General features: G+C 35.3%; 1 protein-coding gene across 1 annotated transcript in view; it reads left to right on the top strand.

The window, feature by feature from the left end:
• The window catches only part of EMB (embigin), a 62,953-nt gene extending 54,645 nt beyond the window's left edge, over positions 1-8,308 (top strand). Inside the window, exons 10-11 of the mRNA XM_025047218.1 lie at positions 6,988-7,211; positions 8,124-8,308. Of these exons, the coding sequence (XP_024902986.1) occupies positions 6,988-7,211; positions 8,124-8,308 (409 nt within the window). The remainder of the gene's footprint in view (positions 1-6,987; positions 7,212-8,123) is intronic.
• The last annotated feature ends 7,084 nt before the right edge of the window (positions 8,309-15,392 follow it).

The following is a 15,392-nucleotide window of genomic DNA, read 5'->3' as shown; positions in this document are numbered from 1 at the left end:
CTTTAAAAAAAATCCAATATCATTTCTACTTAAACTCTCTTGAAACTAAGAATAGAAAGGAATTTCCTCAGCTTGATAAAGGGCATCAGTTAAAAGCTACAACTGACATCATACTTAGAAACAGTGATAAATTGAATACTTTCCCTCTAAGATCAGGAACAAAGATTTCATCCTCAGTACTTCTATTCAACATCTAGACAGTAAAATAGAAGAAATAGAAGATGCTCAGATTGGAAAGGAAAAAGTAAAACTACTTGTGGACAACATGATAGTTGATATAGAAAATGCTATGGAATCAGCAAAACAAAAAAACAGAAAAACAAAAAACCCATAGAAAAAGTTAATTCATGAGTTTAGGAAGTTAGCAAGATACAAGATTAACGTGCAAAAATGAATTGTATTTCTCTACACCAAACAAAGACCACTGGTAGCACACCTGGAATTGAACCCACTGGAAGAACATACACCATGGGAAACTGAAGAGTCTCAAGAAGAGCATGTTGGAAAGGACTTGTTACTTGAGTTTTAGTTAGGAGATCTGGGGAAGGATCTAGGAAAGCAGGGATTCTGAATTGGGTGCTGCCAGGAAGTAGGGACAATTCCATGACTGAGTCTTAATTTTAGCTCAAAGGAGTGCAGAATAGTAGGCCAAAGCCATAATCGGTAAAGCAGCAGATAAAATATATTACTGTACAATATATTCTTATAAAGAAGTATTATATACTCAATACAGTTATATTAACCTGGAGAGGAAGCTACTGGATGTTTTATTTGCCCAGTGACCTTGTTTTTTCTTTGCTTAGACAAAATTATCAAGTGGTCTTATTTTGTAACATAGCTTCATGGTTGCAGAGTGACTCTGTTGTTCTGTGAGATTCTTTATGTCCAACAGGACAAGAACATGGCCTAAACATGAGCATCAGGACAGCTGCTAAAACATTATGGCCTGGTTGTTTCAGGTTGGTTCTCACATGTCAGGGAATGCTTTTTTCTTCCTAAAATAGCTCTTCTAGAGGTCAAGTTTCTGAGAGATGAAGCAAGAGTGGAGGCAGGGATTGGGGAAATCTGACAGGCTCCCTCCTCCCCCTGTTTGTTTCAGTAAATGAAATTTTAGCTATTTTGTATGATGAGCATCTTCATACATTTTTTTTCTATTACTTAAAAATACTTGAACAGCACATTGTGTTTGTGTGTGTGTGTGTGTGTGTGTGTGTGTGGTCTTTATTGATAGAGGTGGTGATGTATCATATGTGGCTTGAAATGTTGTCGAATCTCATATTGCAAAAATAAATGAATCTGGGAAAATAACCAGATCTGCAGAAACCCAGTCCTATTAGTATTATTTCCACTACATTGTGCTGCAATTATTATTATTTTTTTTTGGTAGGAATTTGTTCAGTAAATCCCAGATAATACCACTTCAATGTGAGGTAGTAGTACCTCATGTTTCTTATGTTAGTAATCCTGATCATGAAACACATCTAACAGAAAAATCATAATTTCGTTAATATACATAAATGGCATAAGTAAAAAAAATTAATTCATATCCCCATTTTTTATTTAATTTCTATTAATGAAAAGTTCCTTGAATATTCCTTTTGGAAGTCATATTTTTCTTTGACCTCTATTATTGCAATGATTCATTGCTGCTTTGTATTAGAAATGTCTGTCTATATCTCATCTCCACAAATGGCATTTTCTGGAGCAAGAAGTGAGATAACTGTGTCTCATTCCTTCTTATGCTTAAGTCAGAGGTTCACACAAAGGAGGACCGAGTGAATAGTTTCCCACTGATAACACTGGAATCATAACATAGAGCTCTACCATACTTTGCTTTGCTTTAGAATTTGAATATATTTATTATATATTTAAATGCCCAAAAGAACATTTATCTTGGACACTACTTTCAATCTCTTATGTATAAAATTTTTTCATTTATTTTAATACAAAAGTTTATGTGCATAACAATATTCATTTCAGTATGATTTTAAGTCATGTAAAAGCAGTAACAGTGAGCAGTTTAACAAAATGTGAGTGATTAAATAAATCAGGATATATTCAAAGCATCCAAGAAAAATAAAGATGCTAATTATTATGTGAATAAATGAAAAACTCTAAATAAACAATGATTAATGCAAAAATCAAAATATTGACATGCAATCATTAAGATACTAATTCTGATAAGCTAAAAACAACAGATAGAAACTGGTAGTAAAAATTCCCAAATGGGACTACAATTTGTATTTGCATGGTGGTATAAAATTTCTTCAAGTTTATTTTTTTTTTTTAAATAATCCATTTGATAAGGCTGTTAAATTATAAGAAAAAACTAAGAATATTTATATTTGAACTTAATTTACACTATTACCATAGGATAGTTTTTAAATAAGATTTAAATAATATTGAGGTTTAAATCTTTCTTAAGACTTCTATCTAAAATACTGACCCATAATTTCAAGAGTAAAAATATATCAAATTGTAAACAAATTTATTAAGAAATGTATAACATGAAATGTGTACCAAAAAAAAATCACTAATCATCATTAACTCACAAAAGAACACTGAGACTTCATTCTTGTTTTACAAACTAAAATCAAAATTTAAATTCCATTTGGTAACAATTGTGCAACTTCACAGGTAGCCAGCAGATGTCAGAATCATACTACCTTATGAAATACCGCAAAGCAGTATATAGGGCAAGATGTAGTTTTGTGACTTTTTTTTTGACATAATGAAGTAAATTGAATATAAAGAGACAAATACATAGTACTATTCTAGAAGTTGGGAGAAAAACATTGAAAACATGCTTCTAGATAACAACTATTAATCTACTGGTTGTGAGATGGCAAAATCTGGAAAGTTATTTGGCGTTCATAGTTGAGTTAAAAAATTCATACTGTTTGAATTAAAAATGAGGCAAACATTTATGCATAAATCCAAAAATTATTTCATAATACTCTTAACTGGAAAATAGTACTATACAGTTATTATTACATATATATCTATGTATATATATGAAATGGGTATGATATATACATATATATAAAAGATTTACAATTTTCAAAAGTATATCTATATTAAAGGGCATCACATTGTTAACAGTGATTATTTATGGATGATATTATGTTTAAGTTTTTTTACTTCTTCGCACCCTTTTTCTCAAGTTTCTAAAATATGTATACTTTAGAATACATATAATGCTTTATTACAAAATATAGATACTAAACAGAAACAGTTCTCTAAATTATTTCTGCTCAATGTCAACTCCTGATTCATTCTGTTGATGCAATCGGATGAAATCATAATGGCAGAGACAGAGACTGGTGACAATGAAGGAATGCAGTGTTGACTGGCACGGGGTGGAGCACTCTCTTAGTCTGAGCTCCACAAAGTTTTGTTGGGCATTTGTTTTATCTTGAGCATAATGGCTCAGTCTCTGCTTTTGTGATATTATCTATTTTTGTATTTTATTTCTAGTTTCACCAATCTAACACTTAAGTAGCGCAGATTTGACTTTTTAATCCTTACAACAACCTTAGAAGGTAGGTCCTATTTTTATTAAATTAAGACTGAGGCACCGAGCAGATAAGTGATCTGCTTGGCCCATTATTAAAGAGTTGGAATTTGAAATCAAGCGATCAGATTCCATGTTTGTAACTCCTCCACTAAACCCAGAAATGCCATATAGGTGGATGATGACGTTTTAAAGAGAAAATTATTTTGAAAATTAGCTAGATAAAAATCTCAGATCGTGAAAATTAGATGTAAAGGAAGACAACTTAATGTTGTTTCTGTCTTTACCACTACTTTAGATCTTATGGGTTTTTCTGCTGTTTGTATGCTGTTTTTGTGAGCATGAGAACTGCTCAGCTGCCTCCATGTCCTACCAGCGAGGGGACTCTCTGAGGATGCAGTCTACAACCCTGTCCACTACAAGAGATATCTATTCTTTCTCTGGGGTCTTGCTGCTTTGTGGGTATTTCACTCCTGCAGCAGCATACCGACTCTTGGGTTCTCAGACCTCACCAACTTGTCTGCGGTTCTGATTCTTTCTAAGGCCCCTCTGGGCCACTGAACACTTGTCCCCTTTCTCTTACATCTTCTGAGTTTTCTTACCTTATGTTTCCCTTCTCTGAGGAAATAAGTATTAAAAAAACCCAAAAACTGAGTAGCTTGTACACAGTAATAGGTAAAAGGAGGATATGGAAGAAAATATCAGGAAAAAAATACTGATTAATATTTTACAAATATTTTACAACACATGGAATATTAAAGAAGATAAAATTAAATTTTAAGTCAAATGTATACCTATTACATCAGTGCAAGTTTTACTAGATCTCATATTGCATTATTTTAATTAATTTTTACTGATTTAATTAAATTTATTGAGGTAACATTGGTTAGTAAAATTATATAAATTTCAAATGTACAATTCAGTAATATGTCATATGTATACTGCATGTGTGTTCACCATCTGAAGTTAAATTTTTTTCCGTCATCATATATTTGACCCTCTTTACCTTTATCTATCCTTATTCTCCCTTCCCTCTGGTAACCACTAAACTGTTGTCCGTGTCCATGCGTCTCTGTTGTTTGTCATATTGCATTATTAACTCAGAGCTTCCCACAATTTCTAAAATGAACAAGAATAATTCTATTTGTATATAGGTGAATAGTAGCCACATAAAGACTATTATTTTTCATTTTTTCTTCTCTCTTTGTTTCAGAGAGAGAGATGAGATAGAGATAGAGATGATAGAGATAGAGATATAGAGATAGAGATAGAAGTAGAGGTAGAGGTAGAGATAGATATAGAGATAGATAGAGATACATAGAGATACATAGAGAGAGGTGCAGACACAGGATTCCTTTAGGACAAATTAATCTTTTTCCTCCAGCTGCCATTTCCCAGCTCTCCACTGTTTGGAGCCATCGCTTTATACTTCAGTGGCTCTCTTTACTGAGCTTTGCTTAATTTTTGTATGCTTTTTATAGTATTTACATCTTCTTACCAGTTTTTCAGATATGCAGTTTTGAGCTCCCATTGGCATGTGTCTTCTCAGCAGAATTACCATTTAGTGTATTGTCCCTTGTCTGATAGAAAGGATAAATAAACTGTCAGCTCCTGTGGATGGCTTTGCCTGTTTAATACAGAGTTAGTAAGGCACTATTAAAACTAATAAGCTGCTATCTGTCAAATGTTAGGCATTCTGAAGTTTGAGTAATAGTTTGCAAGTAGTTTTTGAATTGTATTACTGCACTTTGCCTGGAAATCAACAGATGTATATATGTACAGTCAAGGCTTTGCTGTTTTTGTTCATTTGCTTGCTTGTTTTTTGATGCAAGCTGACTGGATATGGTCAGTGGACTCTGGAATGAAAGGTATATGTGCTGTATGTTACTACAGATGTGTGAAACTATTATGCCGACCTATTCCTTGCTGGAGTAGACTTTCATACCTATTGAAATGAGGATATATGGTTTTGCATACCATAGCATTCTAGAATTTCTCTAACTTTACGTATAAAGAGTGCTGATTTTGGAAACAAGACACATTATTTTTATAGGAGAAAACCTTGGATAAAAGTATTGTTTATTCTTCATACTTTCCAGAAATGTTTGTCTAATAGACGGTAATTTGCATAGTCCTAAAATAAAAATTCTGACAGAAAGTATTACAACTGCTGCCATCAATGACTCAAAGTCTTTCAGAATATTTTTACCTTATAAGGTTTTGAATAAAGCTGGCCACTTATCAAAAATATAATTTTAAAAATCTCTTAATTGTGAAATCATTTGGAAAGCCTTCTAATTGAATATCTACTATGCTATTCATACAGCCATCAGCTGTCTAGACATAAGGTTTTTAGTCTCCTATGAATGTGTGTAATGAGTGCAACCTTTATGCAAAAACGTCCATTAAATATTTGAATCACATTTGAGTGATTTTCCATTTTCTTTAAAAATTGCTGTTTTTGTGCGTTGTTGCCTTTTATGAAGATTAAATATTCCTTTTTGAAATTTTAATCGTGGATTTGAACTAATGTGAAGGTAACTCGAAAGTATTCTAATTGACATATCAGCTATTTTAAATTTATCTAAAATTATACCAATAACACTTTATGAATTTTTTTGTTATAATATATTTTGTCCAAATTCTTTTGATGAAAAATAGTTCTGCATGAAAAGAAAGTCTTAATAATGGTTAGTGAAAAACAAAACAAAACAAAACAAAAAAATATGTACTGAGGAAGGCAGCCAATTGGACGGAAGAAGAGAAAGAGAAAGAATGCTCATTTCATGAAGTGCGATCAAACTTGTTGAGCCAATGTTTCAAGCTTCTCATGAAACTGGACAAGAGTAAATGGACCTTTGGTGATCTACAGCCCACATGAAAAGCAACTCAAGCATAGCATTATCTATGGGAAAAGATGTGTGTGTGTGTGTGTGTGTGTGTGTGTGTGTGTGTTACACAACAGGCCAGGAATCTCTATTGTTAGTCAAAGAGGACAGATTCAATGAAGATATTTATATAGCCCATTATTCATTTCTTCTGATTACCCATAGCTGTACTCAAAGCTTTCTATGACTGAACTGTATTTATTAGTTTTTTTTTTTTTGACTCACAGAGTTGGTTTTTACAGATTTGTTTTTCTTTTCTTAGTTTTCTTTTCTCTTTTTCTTTTCTTGCTTTTTTCTTTCCTTTTCTGGGCCAGACTTATGGGATAGCTCTGGCAGAAATAAATTTTTTTTTTTGAAAAGAACTTAGCAAACAACCAATAGTCCCAAAATATGTAAAATATCTGCTATTTTTCCAAGAAGTCCATCTTACTAATTTTACTTTTAAAAGTGTTCTTTAAAAGTTATTTTTTCAATTGCTGAATAAACACAAAAGATTTTTGCTTAACATATCATCACTGGAGCATGTCCGAATGGTCTCGATCTTCATAAAATAAAATAATGACTTTTGTCACTCTGTCACTTAAGGAACAACACCGGAGACCTGCAGATGGGGCTGCTGCCTAAGGCCACCACACAGCACATGGTGACTAACACATCCACTGAGCCTTTCAACTGTCCCAGTGAAGACAAAGACCTACTGAATGAAAATGTGCAAGTTGGCCTGTTATTTGTCTCCAAAGCCACCGTCCAGCTCCTCACCAACCCATTCATAGGACTGTTGACTAACAGAATCCGAGAACCAGTGGAAGGTGAGCTGAGGAAAAAATCCAATTCTATATTTTAAGAAACCCTACTGAATTCACAATATCATCAACCGAACAACTGATAGAAATCTATTTTCTATAATATCTAGTAGTGGCTCCTAACTGAACAGGTAATAACTCAGTTTTGAGACTCTAAAATAAATGCTGTGTAAATTAAAAGAGTCTGCTCTTCATTAGCATGTAACTGTAACTGTTTGATCCTGTCTCCTTTAACTCAAGAACCATTTTTGAAATGTTACATGGATAAGCTGTTGTAACTACTCAAGTCTGTTTTCCTAAGGTCTGTGAATCTTTGGCCCAATTTTGTCTTTTCTCTTTTGTATTCCCTAACTTTCTGCAATGGAGCCATCATGTTTCATTTCATTATTATTCTCTATAATTGTGTTTTTTGGATATTGACTTAGGAAAGCAACATCCACCTGTTCGGATGAGTAAGCTTTCATGTACATACAAAAATCATTTCTCCATAGATTAGTTTCCAGAAGTGGTCATACATTTTTACTCTTTTCTCCACTCTTTTTTCCATTCCTTTGACTTTTCTCACATTTATAGTTCGGTCAGATGGAATCAGAGACATAGTCAATAGAGCACGTTCTTTGATTGCAAAGAGTAGCCCTAACTAAGCACTAGTTTCTCCTTAGATTGTGGCCCAGGTCTGACCAGTACTAAGTACTTAATACATGTTTGAATGAATGATCACATACAACTTCTGGATGAGGAACAAAGGATGCCAATTGGTCCATGAGGGAATTAAATTTGTAACTTTAGCTTTATCTGTATAAGTCTCTATATCCAATGTAATTGTCTGGATCCTATATATTTCATAATGAAGCTTTTAGCACCAACAATTTGGATGGGGTATTTCCCAATAATCACTTTTTATTTTCTTTTTACCAGTTATCACTTTAAAATCAAAATTGAGCTCTGACGAGAGAACTAACCATACTTGCCAAGCTGCTGAATCAAGTCTGTGTCTGAAGTCTGACAGAGCAAGTGCTCTCTCGGGCCCTAAAGTTGCCGAAGGGCATGAATTGCAGCCTAAGCGCACAGCCAGCCTTCCGGGGAGAAAGCCAGCCAGATAGTGAGTGTCACACTATGCAGGGGCATTTCTTGTCACTGAGGGAGGCATTAGAGTGAACTCAACTGCTGAAAATCTCTATTTATTTGTTCCTAATTTTAAGCCACTGAGTGTTAGAGTCTATTTGTCTGTACTGCCTTGTCTTTACCTCAAAGTCCCTTCTTTTACAACAACAATAGTGAAAAAATCCCTAGTTTGAGATATAGAAGGTTCCCAGTACCTGAATGTATCACATTATTTAGCTGAACACATTCTAAATATAGTATTGTTCCTCTTACCATAGATAAAGCTTAAGTTTCTCAATAACCCATCCCTCCCAGAAAAGCAATAATGCTGAGAAAATCTGACATTTAGACAAACAGTGTCTTATTCATTATTTATTGCACCTAGAAAGAATAAACTACTACATACATTTAAAATTTGAGTAAGTGAAAAGTTTCTTCCAGTTCTAATGTTTTATGATTCTAAGAATACAACAATATTCTTTAATTGTTGAAATAAGAGTCATACACGTTTATTTAGCATTTTCTATATGCCAAATTCTGTTAAGTAACATGCCTTATTTCAATTCATTCTCAGAAAAAGTCTATGAGGACGGCAGTGCTCTTATGCCCCATTGATGGGTTAGAAAGTGAGGCTTAATGAGGTTGAGTCTTGCCAAGTTCTCTCAGAGTAAAAGGTAGAATTGAGCTTTAAATCCAGGCAAGTTTGATTCAAGAACCCAAGTTTTAAGTATTCTATACTGCAACTAAAATGTTAAAAGCTCTTGTCTGTACAAGATTTTACATGAAATAATTTTATTTATTAAGTGTGTAGATTCAACAGGAACTCTAAAGATAATATTTCTGAGCTAAGAGGGAAGATTATAACTTCTTCATAGACTTTACTTTCCCTGACAAACTCTGAAAACATGAGCAAAAAATATGGAAAGGAGAAAAAAAAGAACTAACAATAAATTTACCAACACCATCCACATAGGGTAAATAGCATAATTTAATTAAAAAAACCACAGCAAATAAACAAGCAAAACCCAAAACTCTTGGTAAAGAATGATGTATTTCTGAGCAGAATAGAAAAGCACAGCCTGGTATGGCCACTCACGCTAACCTCAATCCCAAGCCTTCTTAATGAGGGGAGAATTTCACTAACACCCTGCAGACTTGGAGGAAAACAGAATGTTGATCCTCCCACCCCAAACTTCTGAAGAAACATAGTGAAGGCCCTTCCTGGTAGAAATAAAAGGAACTGAAATAACAGGCCTTTGGAATTGGAGTTCTAGTTCTAAATTCTGCAATGGGGAAATTATCCAAAGTACAATAGTATCTCTCCCAGAGGAATGTTTTATCCCTCCTATCTACCCCCACTCCAAACTTGGTGGACTATAGGATTGCCAGGTAAAATATTTATAATAAACAATATGAAAGTCATATATATATTTTTTTTGCTACAGATGTACAGTTCAATTTGAATTTCAGATATTCAAAAGCAATATTATTTTAGAATAAGTATATCTAAAATATTGCATGGGAAATAGTTATACTAAAAATATTGCTTATCTGAAGTTCAAATTTAACTGTGCATCTTATATGTTTCTTTACTCGATCTGGCAACTCTATTGAGGTAGAATCTCTAGTAGAGGACAAATGACAAAATCTCAGGATTGAAAATAAATGAACAACAACACAGAGGCCATGCAGTCTAACAACAAGTTGAAAATATTGGACCCATTTAAACATTGAACTCTGAAGTTCTATGTACCAAAGAACATGTTGTAAGAGGATGCAAAACAGGAAATGAAGCCTGGGATATATTTTATAACATAAAGCTGAGATATATTAACATGACAGACAGTATAACAACCACAAATGTTTGAAGTGCTTGAGAGAAAGATGAGAAGACATGTGAGAGCTCTAAATCTTCATCCTTCAAAGCAAAGAGTCAGTAGAAATAAAAACATATAGTTCAAACAACTCTAAACTATTAAAGCTTTGTTTCTTTTTTTTCATTTTAACCTTGGTGAGATTCTTCAAGAAATAAATTCTCATAGTAAGGAAATATTCAAAGTTCAAATTTTTAGTTTTATTTTTCCTTAATTAAGTTATTGGGTTATTAAGTTAATGGGTTATTTTTAATTTAAAAAAAACCTCTCTTTATTCTGATCCCATTTTAATAAAAAATATCCCTAGTATCTATCTCTTATCTACTTATAGATTTACCTACCAGTCTACCTTAAACATGCCCACTCTATGTATGTATTTCAAAAAATTAGGATAATATCTACCTAATGGTAATGATGATAAATTCTTAGCAATTGTTTAAGGGGTTATTTTTTAAGTATTTTTATACTTCTTGCATTATTTGGTTCTTTATAATGAGTATATATGCTCTTAGAAACAAGAAAGTGAATAAAAAAAGAAAGCTGTGATCCAAAAGGACAAGATGATAAGAGTGGATAAATCTGGTTAGTAACTGTTATTTTCTTCTTGGTACTGTTCTATATATTTTTTTAAATTAAGGAAATTCTAAACATATATATATAATTTCCAGAATCATTTAAAATTACAAATCTAAAAGAAATGTGAAGAGGCCTTATAAAATATTAGAAATCATTTAATTTTTCCCAAAGAAATGCATCTACCTGCTTATAAGGAAAGAGATAATGATACTGGGCACAGAAGGGGGAAGGGGAAGGCAAGAAAAGGTAATTAGAAAAAAGACAAGGGAATAGAAAATTTTTTAATTTTTCTATTTAAAGCTAATTTTAGACATTTTATACAAAGCCAGCCTTGGGTTATAAGATTATTTCATGAAACAATCTTCCTTTACTGCCTCATATGAGGACTGGTATTATCCCAAGACAGGTTTATTAAATTTCTGTCTGATCATCCTCTACTCATGGAATTTGTTTGCTGATTATAGAGAAACAGAGAGGTACACTGACTTTCCCCATCCCAATTTTTCACTTTCCTAAACATCTGGTGACTGTTCTACTCAAAATGAGAAATGGCAGACTCATGCTTGTGATTGACGACTTGTTATGACCCTAAAGCCCCTTCCTCACTGTTAGGATATTTCTCTTAACTACCTTTCCCAGACCTTGAACTATGCTCAAATATTTCATTATGAACTATTAGTTATGTAATTCAAGCTATAATTAAGCTAAAATAGCTAACTAGATCATTAAATTAAATCTAAACAGAATTTTTTTTTGGATAGGGAAACTTTATAGTGGTGTTTTGTTGCTGCTGCTGCAGCTGCTTCTGATGCTGCTATGATTATGAAACCTCAAATAAATAATAGTAATAATACAAAAGGAAATAATTACAATGATGATGAATAATAGTTTGTTTACTTTTATATAGACATATAATTTATGATAGCCTATGTTTTATAATTAAAGCTATACTTTATATGTATAAACACACATTTATAATAATCAAAATTATAATAATCGTTATTTTGGCTACAAACCTCAGGATCCCCGCTTCCCACTCAAATAATAAATCTCAGCAGATTAGATGCCCACTTGCCCATAGGCCACCTTTGTCACCTTGAAAAAAGCTTCCACTGCTTTCAAGCCCTTGGCCCCTTCCCTTCCCACATCTGGTCCCAATCTTGGGAGAACACATGAAAGGAATTCCGCGACAACCACATTAAGGAATTACCCACCCTCTCAACTTTGGGCATCTTAAGCAAGAAGAGAAGTGCAAAACAGTATCAACGAATACCTGGTGACCAGAATCGTCGTTCCAGGGTCTAGCTCATGCCACTTATCAAGCAAACCTGAATCCTCCTCAAAACTTTCCCCACTCAATGGTCAGAGTCACACTGAGAGGGTGATTCGACCCAGGAGCCCAGCAAGATGCGAAGGAGCCCAGCAAGATGCGAAGGAGCCAACCCTGTCCCAACACATCAAGAATAACTGAGGCCAGGTTTGGGAAGGATACTGCACATGTGCGTACCTGGGCAGGAGTGCTCATGGTTCAGGATGCCCAAGCCCAGGGCCAAAGTGCCAAGTACAGACTCACACTCCTCGCTCCGTAGGCGCCAGCTATGTGTCAGGCAAGGTCAAAAGCCACAGCAACTCAATCACGGTTTCATTTTTCTCGAGGTCAGTTGCTCCTCCCGGCGCTGCGAGGTGTCTCGCATTTGTCCCAGGGGATCATTGCTGATGCTCCTCAAGCCTTTTCCCTGAAGAGCCTCCGGGCCCTGCTCTTTCTGACTCAGTCCAATTGCCAGTACCTTGCAGCGGGTGAGCTGGCCCCTCAGGAAATGTTCTCTTTTGAACACCACAGGGGATGCCCGAGGGCAGGACCGGGTGGTGGTGGTAGCGGGAGGGGGTGGTGTGTGGGGTCTCCCAGGAAGTCAAACAGGAACCAGAAGATAGAGCCGGCAGCTGGCGCTACGTGGCTTCACATGTGTGGGGGCGGTAAGAGCAGGTTCTGAAGTGGAAGGGTGAGGATGGGCCGGGATGTGCTTAGCATCCGGGGATGCTCTCGTGGCTTCACATGTGTGGGGGCGGTAAGAGCAGGTCCTGAAGAAGTGGAAGGGTGAGGATGGGCCCGGATGTGCTTAGCATCCGGGGATGCTCAGAGAATGTCGGAATCAGGCCTGTGGCGCTGCTGCCCCAACCACTCTTCCCGGAGGAATCTGGGTCTCTCAGGATCTCCAGAGATCTACGGGGGCCCTCTGGGGAGTGCCAGGATGACAGACATGCGGCCGGGGTGCCGGAAGCCCCTCGTTCCAGACTCCTCCTTAAGGAGTCTGGCAATTCTCTATGCTTCCCTCTGCCCCAGCCACAGAAGTATGGTGGTGCTTGGCGGGGTGGGGGGGCCTCACGCTCTGGTCCAAAGGCTGTGCGGGGGTGGAACCAAGAGGCCAGAAGGGGTAAGTGAACCTCTGGGAAAGTCCAAGGCCACAAACACGCAGTTCCATTATCCTCAGGAGACTTGCTCCTCCCGGCATTTATGGAGGTGTCTAGAATTAGTCCCAGGAGACCACCTACAGGTGAATTAAGAGAAAGAATCCTTAAGTAAACTGTTTCTAATGATAAGCATACCATTCCTACCAAAATAGCAGGAGAAATAGATATAGGCTGTGAGGTAGCTGTATATTTTCAAAAGTCTCTCCTTTTCATAACCCTACACGGCACCACCTAAAATTTAAATATTGTTTTTAAACTAATTATTTGTAGGCTATTATTCTTTATTTCAGTATTTTTGTCTAGATATTTGTCATACACGTGAAGTGAAAAAGATTTTTCCTTTTTAATAATGTCAGTGGAGGGCAACTACTGCATATTGTGATTTATATGTCCTGTGATTTGGTATAGAATATTTTAGCACATAAAAAAATGAAGAATATTGTCACATTGCAGCAGTGCTCTGGGAAGCACAAGTTTGGATTTTATTCTTAGTTTGCCACTAACTAGCTCTAGGACTGAATAATTTCCATCAGTGTTCAATAGTTGTATTTTGTGAACAAGATTCAGTTTTGGGTAGAAAGATACCCACATTTTATTGCCCAATCTGGGGACAGATATACACCTATTGGTCAGAGGAGGATGGATCCTCTTGATTTACAGTCTTACCAAGGCTGCATCCAATAGGGGAAGATTGTTTCCTTAAAGCAAAACTGAGATATCATTACCAGAAGGAGGAATCCCGGGCAGATGAGAAAATGGATTTGCACTTAGGATAGGTGGCCATTAGTGTCCTGACCACCTTAGTTTCTTAATATTCTAAAATTGGTTTATTCTATTTACTGGTACTTTATTAGCTGCTATTCTTCATTTACAAGTTGCTAGAAACTTCTCCAAGTACAAATTTTTTCCCTTTGATGAAAATAATCAAGGTCAGTTTTTTTAAACGTGTCATAGTGTATTGCATTTGTGTTGTACATTTTCCCCCTTGTGTTAAAAGATAAACTAAGGCACAATAAAATTGTCAAGAATTTGAGCAAACCTTAATTTGAATCAAGCAGTTCCAAACCAAAAGTGGTTAGGAGCTCTTTGCTGACAGCAGCTAGGGAAAAAGCTTTTATTTTATAGAGCAGATATGGAAACGAAGTAAAAAAATTTTTTGATTGGCTGTAGTTCAAGTAAGTTGCCTTATTTGGGAAGGCCTAGTTGACTGTTTGAGATCGGTTCTTAAGTTTTGTTTTCTCAAGTACAAGTATATTTACAGGAACTGACTCTAGCTTAGATTTTTATTTGCTTATGTAGGGTGCTAACACATTAAAGCCACCTCAGTCTAATGGCCTCCTTGTTTTATTAGTTTAACAGTTTTTAATATCCTTAATGAACTAAGGAAATGAAGAGATGAAAAAAGAATAGATTGAAGGATCTTTAAATAATTACATCCAAGAATACATTAGAATTATGTGATACATTGGAAAGAGTAAGATATGTTAGATTACTGGCTTCTATGCCATCTGAATTTTGATAAGCTGTAAAGAAAGAAGTCACATTTAAATCTCTGAATGATCTCCTTTTCCATGCTTTTTACTCGACCTATAGAATGATAAATTCTACACCTATCTCTAGAGAAGACCTCTCTTTTTGAGCACTGAGTCTGCTTGTCTCACTGCTTACTTGGCATCCCTGCCTAGACATCTTTCTTCCCAAACTTTTGCTTCTTCCAGTGCTCTAAATCTTACTTAATGGCTAAACTAGGAACATTGGCATCTTCTGTGACGATTCCCTTCCCAAATGTATTCAATTGTTTTTAAATTAGTTGGCTCTAACTTCTAAATCACTTTGTTCTCTGCCCACATTTTGATCCATGTGGCTAACACTTGCCATTAATTAATTAACACATTATGTTGCTTGCTAATTGAGTAATTCAAAGAAGTGGAGAAGATATACAGAATAAAATAATTTCAGTTATGCAATAAATGGTGGTATGAATAAATTGGCTTATCTACTACTAGGCGTTGTGCAGTAGTGGGAAAGGAACAGGAAGACAGACAGGCCTGGATTTGAATTCTGATTAACTGTATGACTTTGGGCAGATTATATAATATCTCTTAACCTCCTTTCCTCACCTATTAAAATGGAGATAAAATATCTACCTCATGGGACTCATGCA

This window comes from Pteropus alecto, unplaced genomic scaffold (assembly GCF_000325575.1).
Source record: "Pteropus alecto unplaced genomic scaffold, ASM32557v1 scaffold73, whole genome shotgun sequence".
In the NCBI taxonomy this organism is placed as follows: domain Eukaryota; kingdom Metazoa; phylum Chordata; class Mammalia; order Chiroptera; family Pteropodidae; genus Pteropus; species Pteropus alecto.
This window is presented reverse-complemented; position numbering and strand designations above follow the sequence as displayed.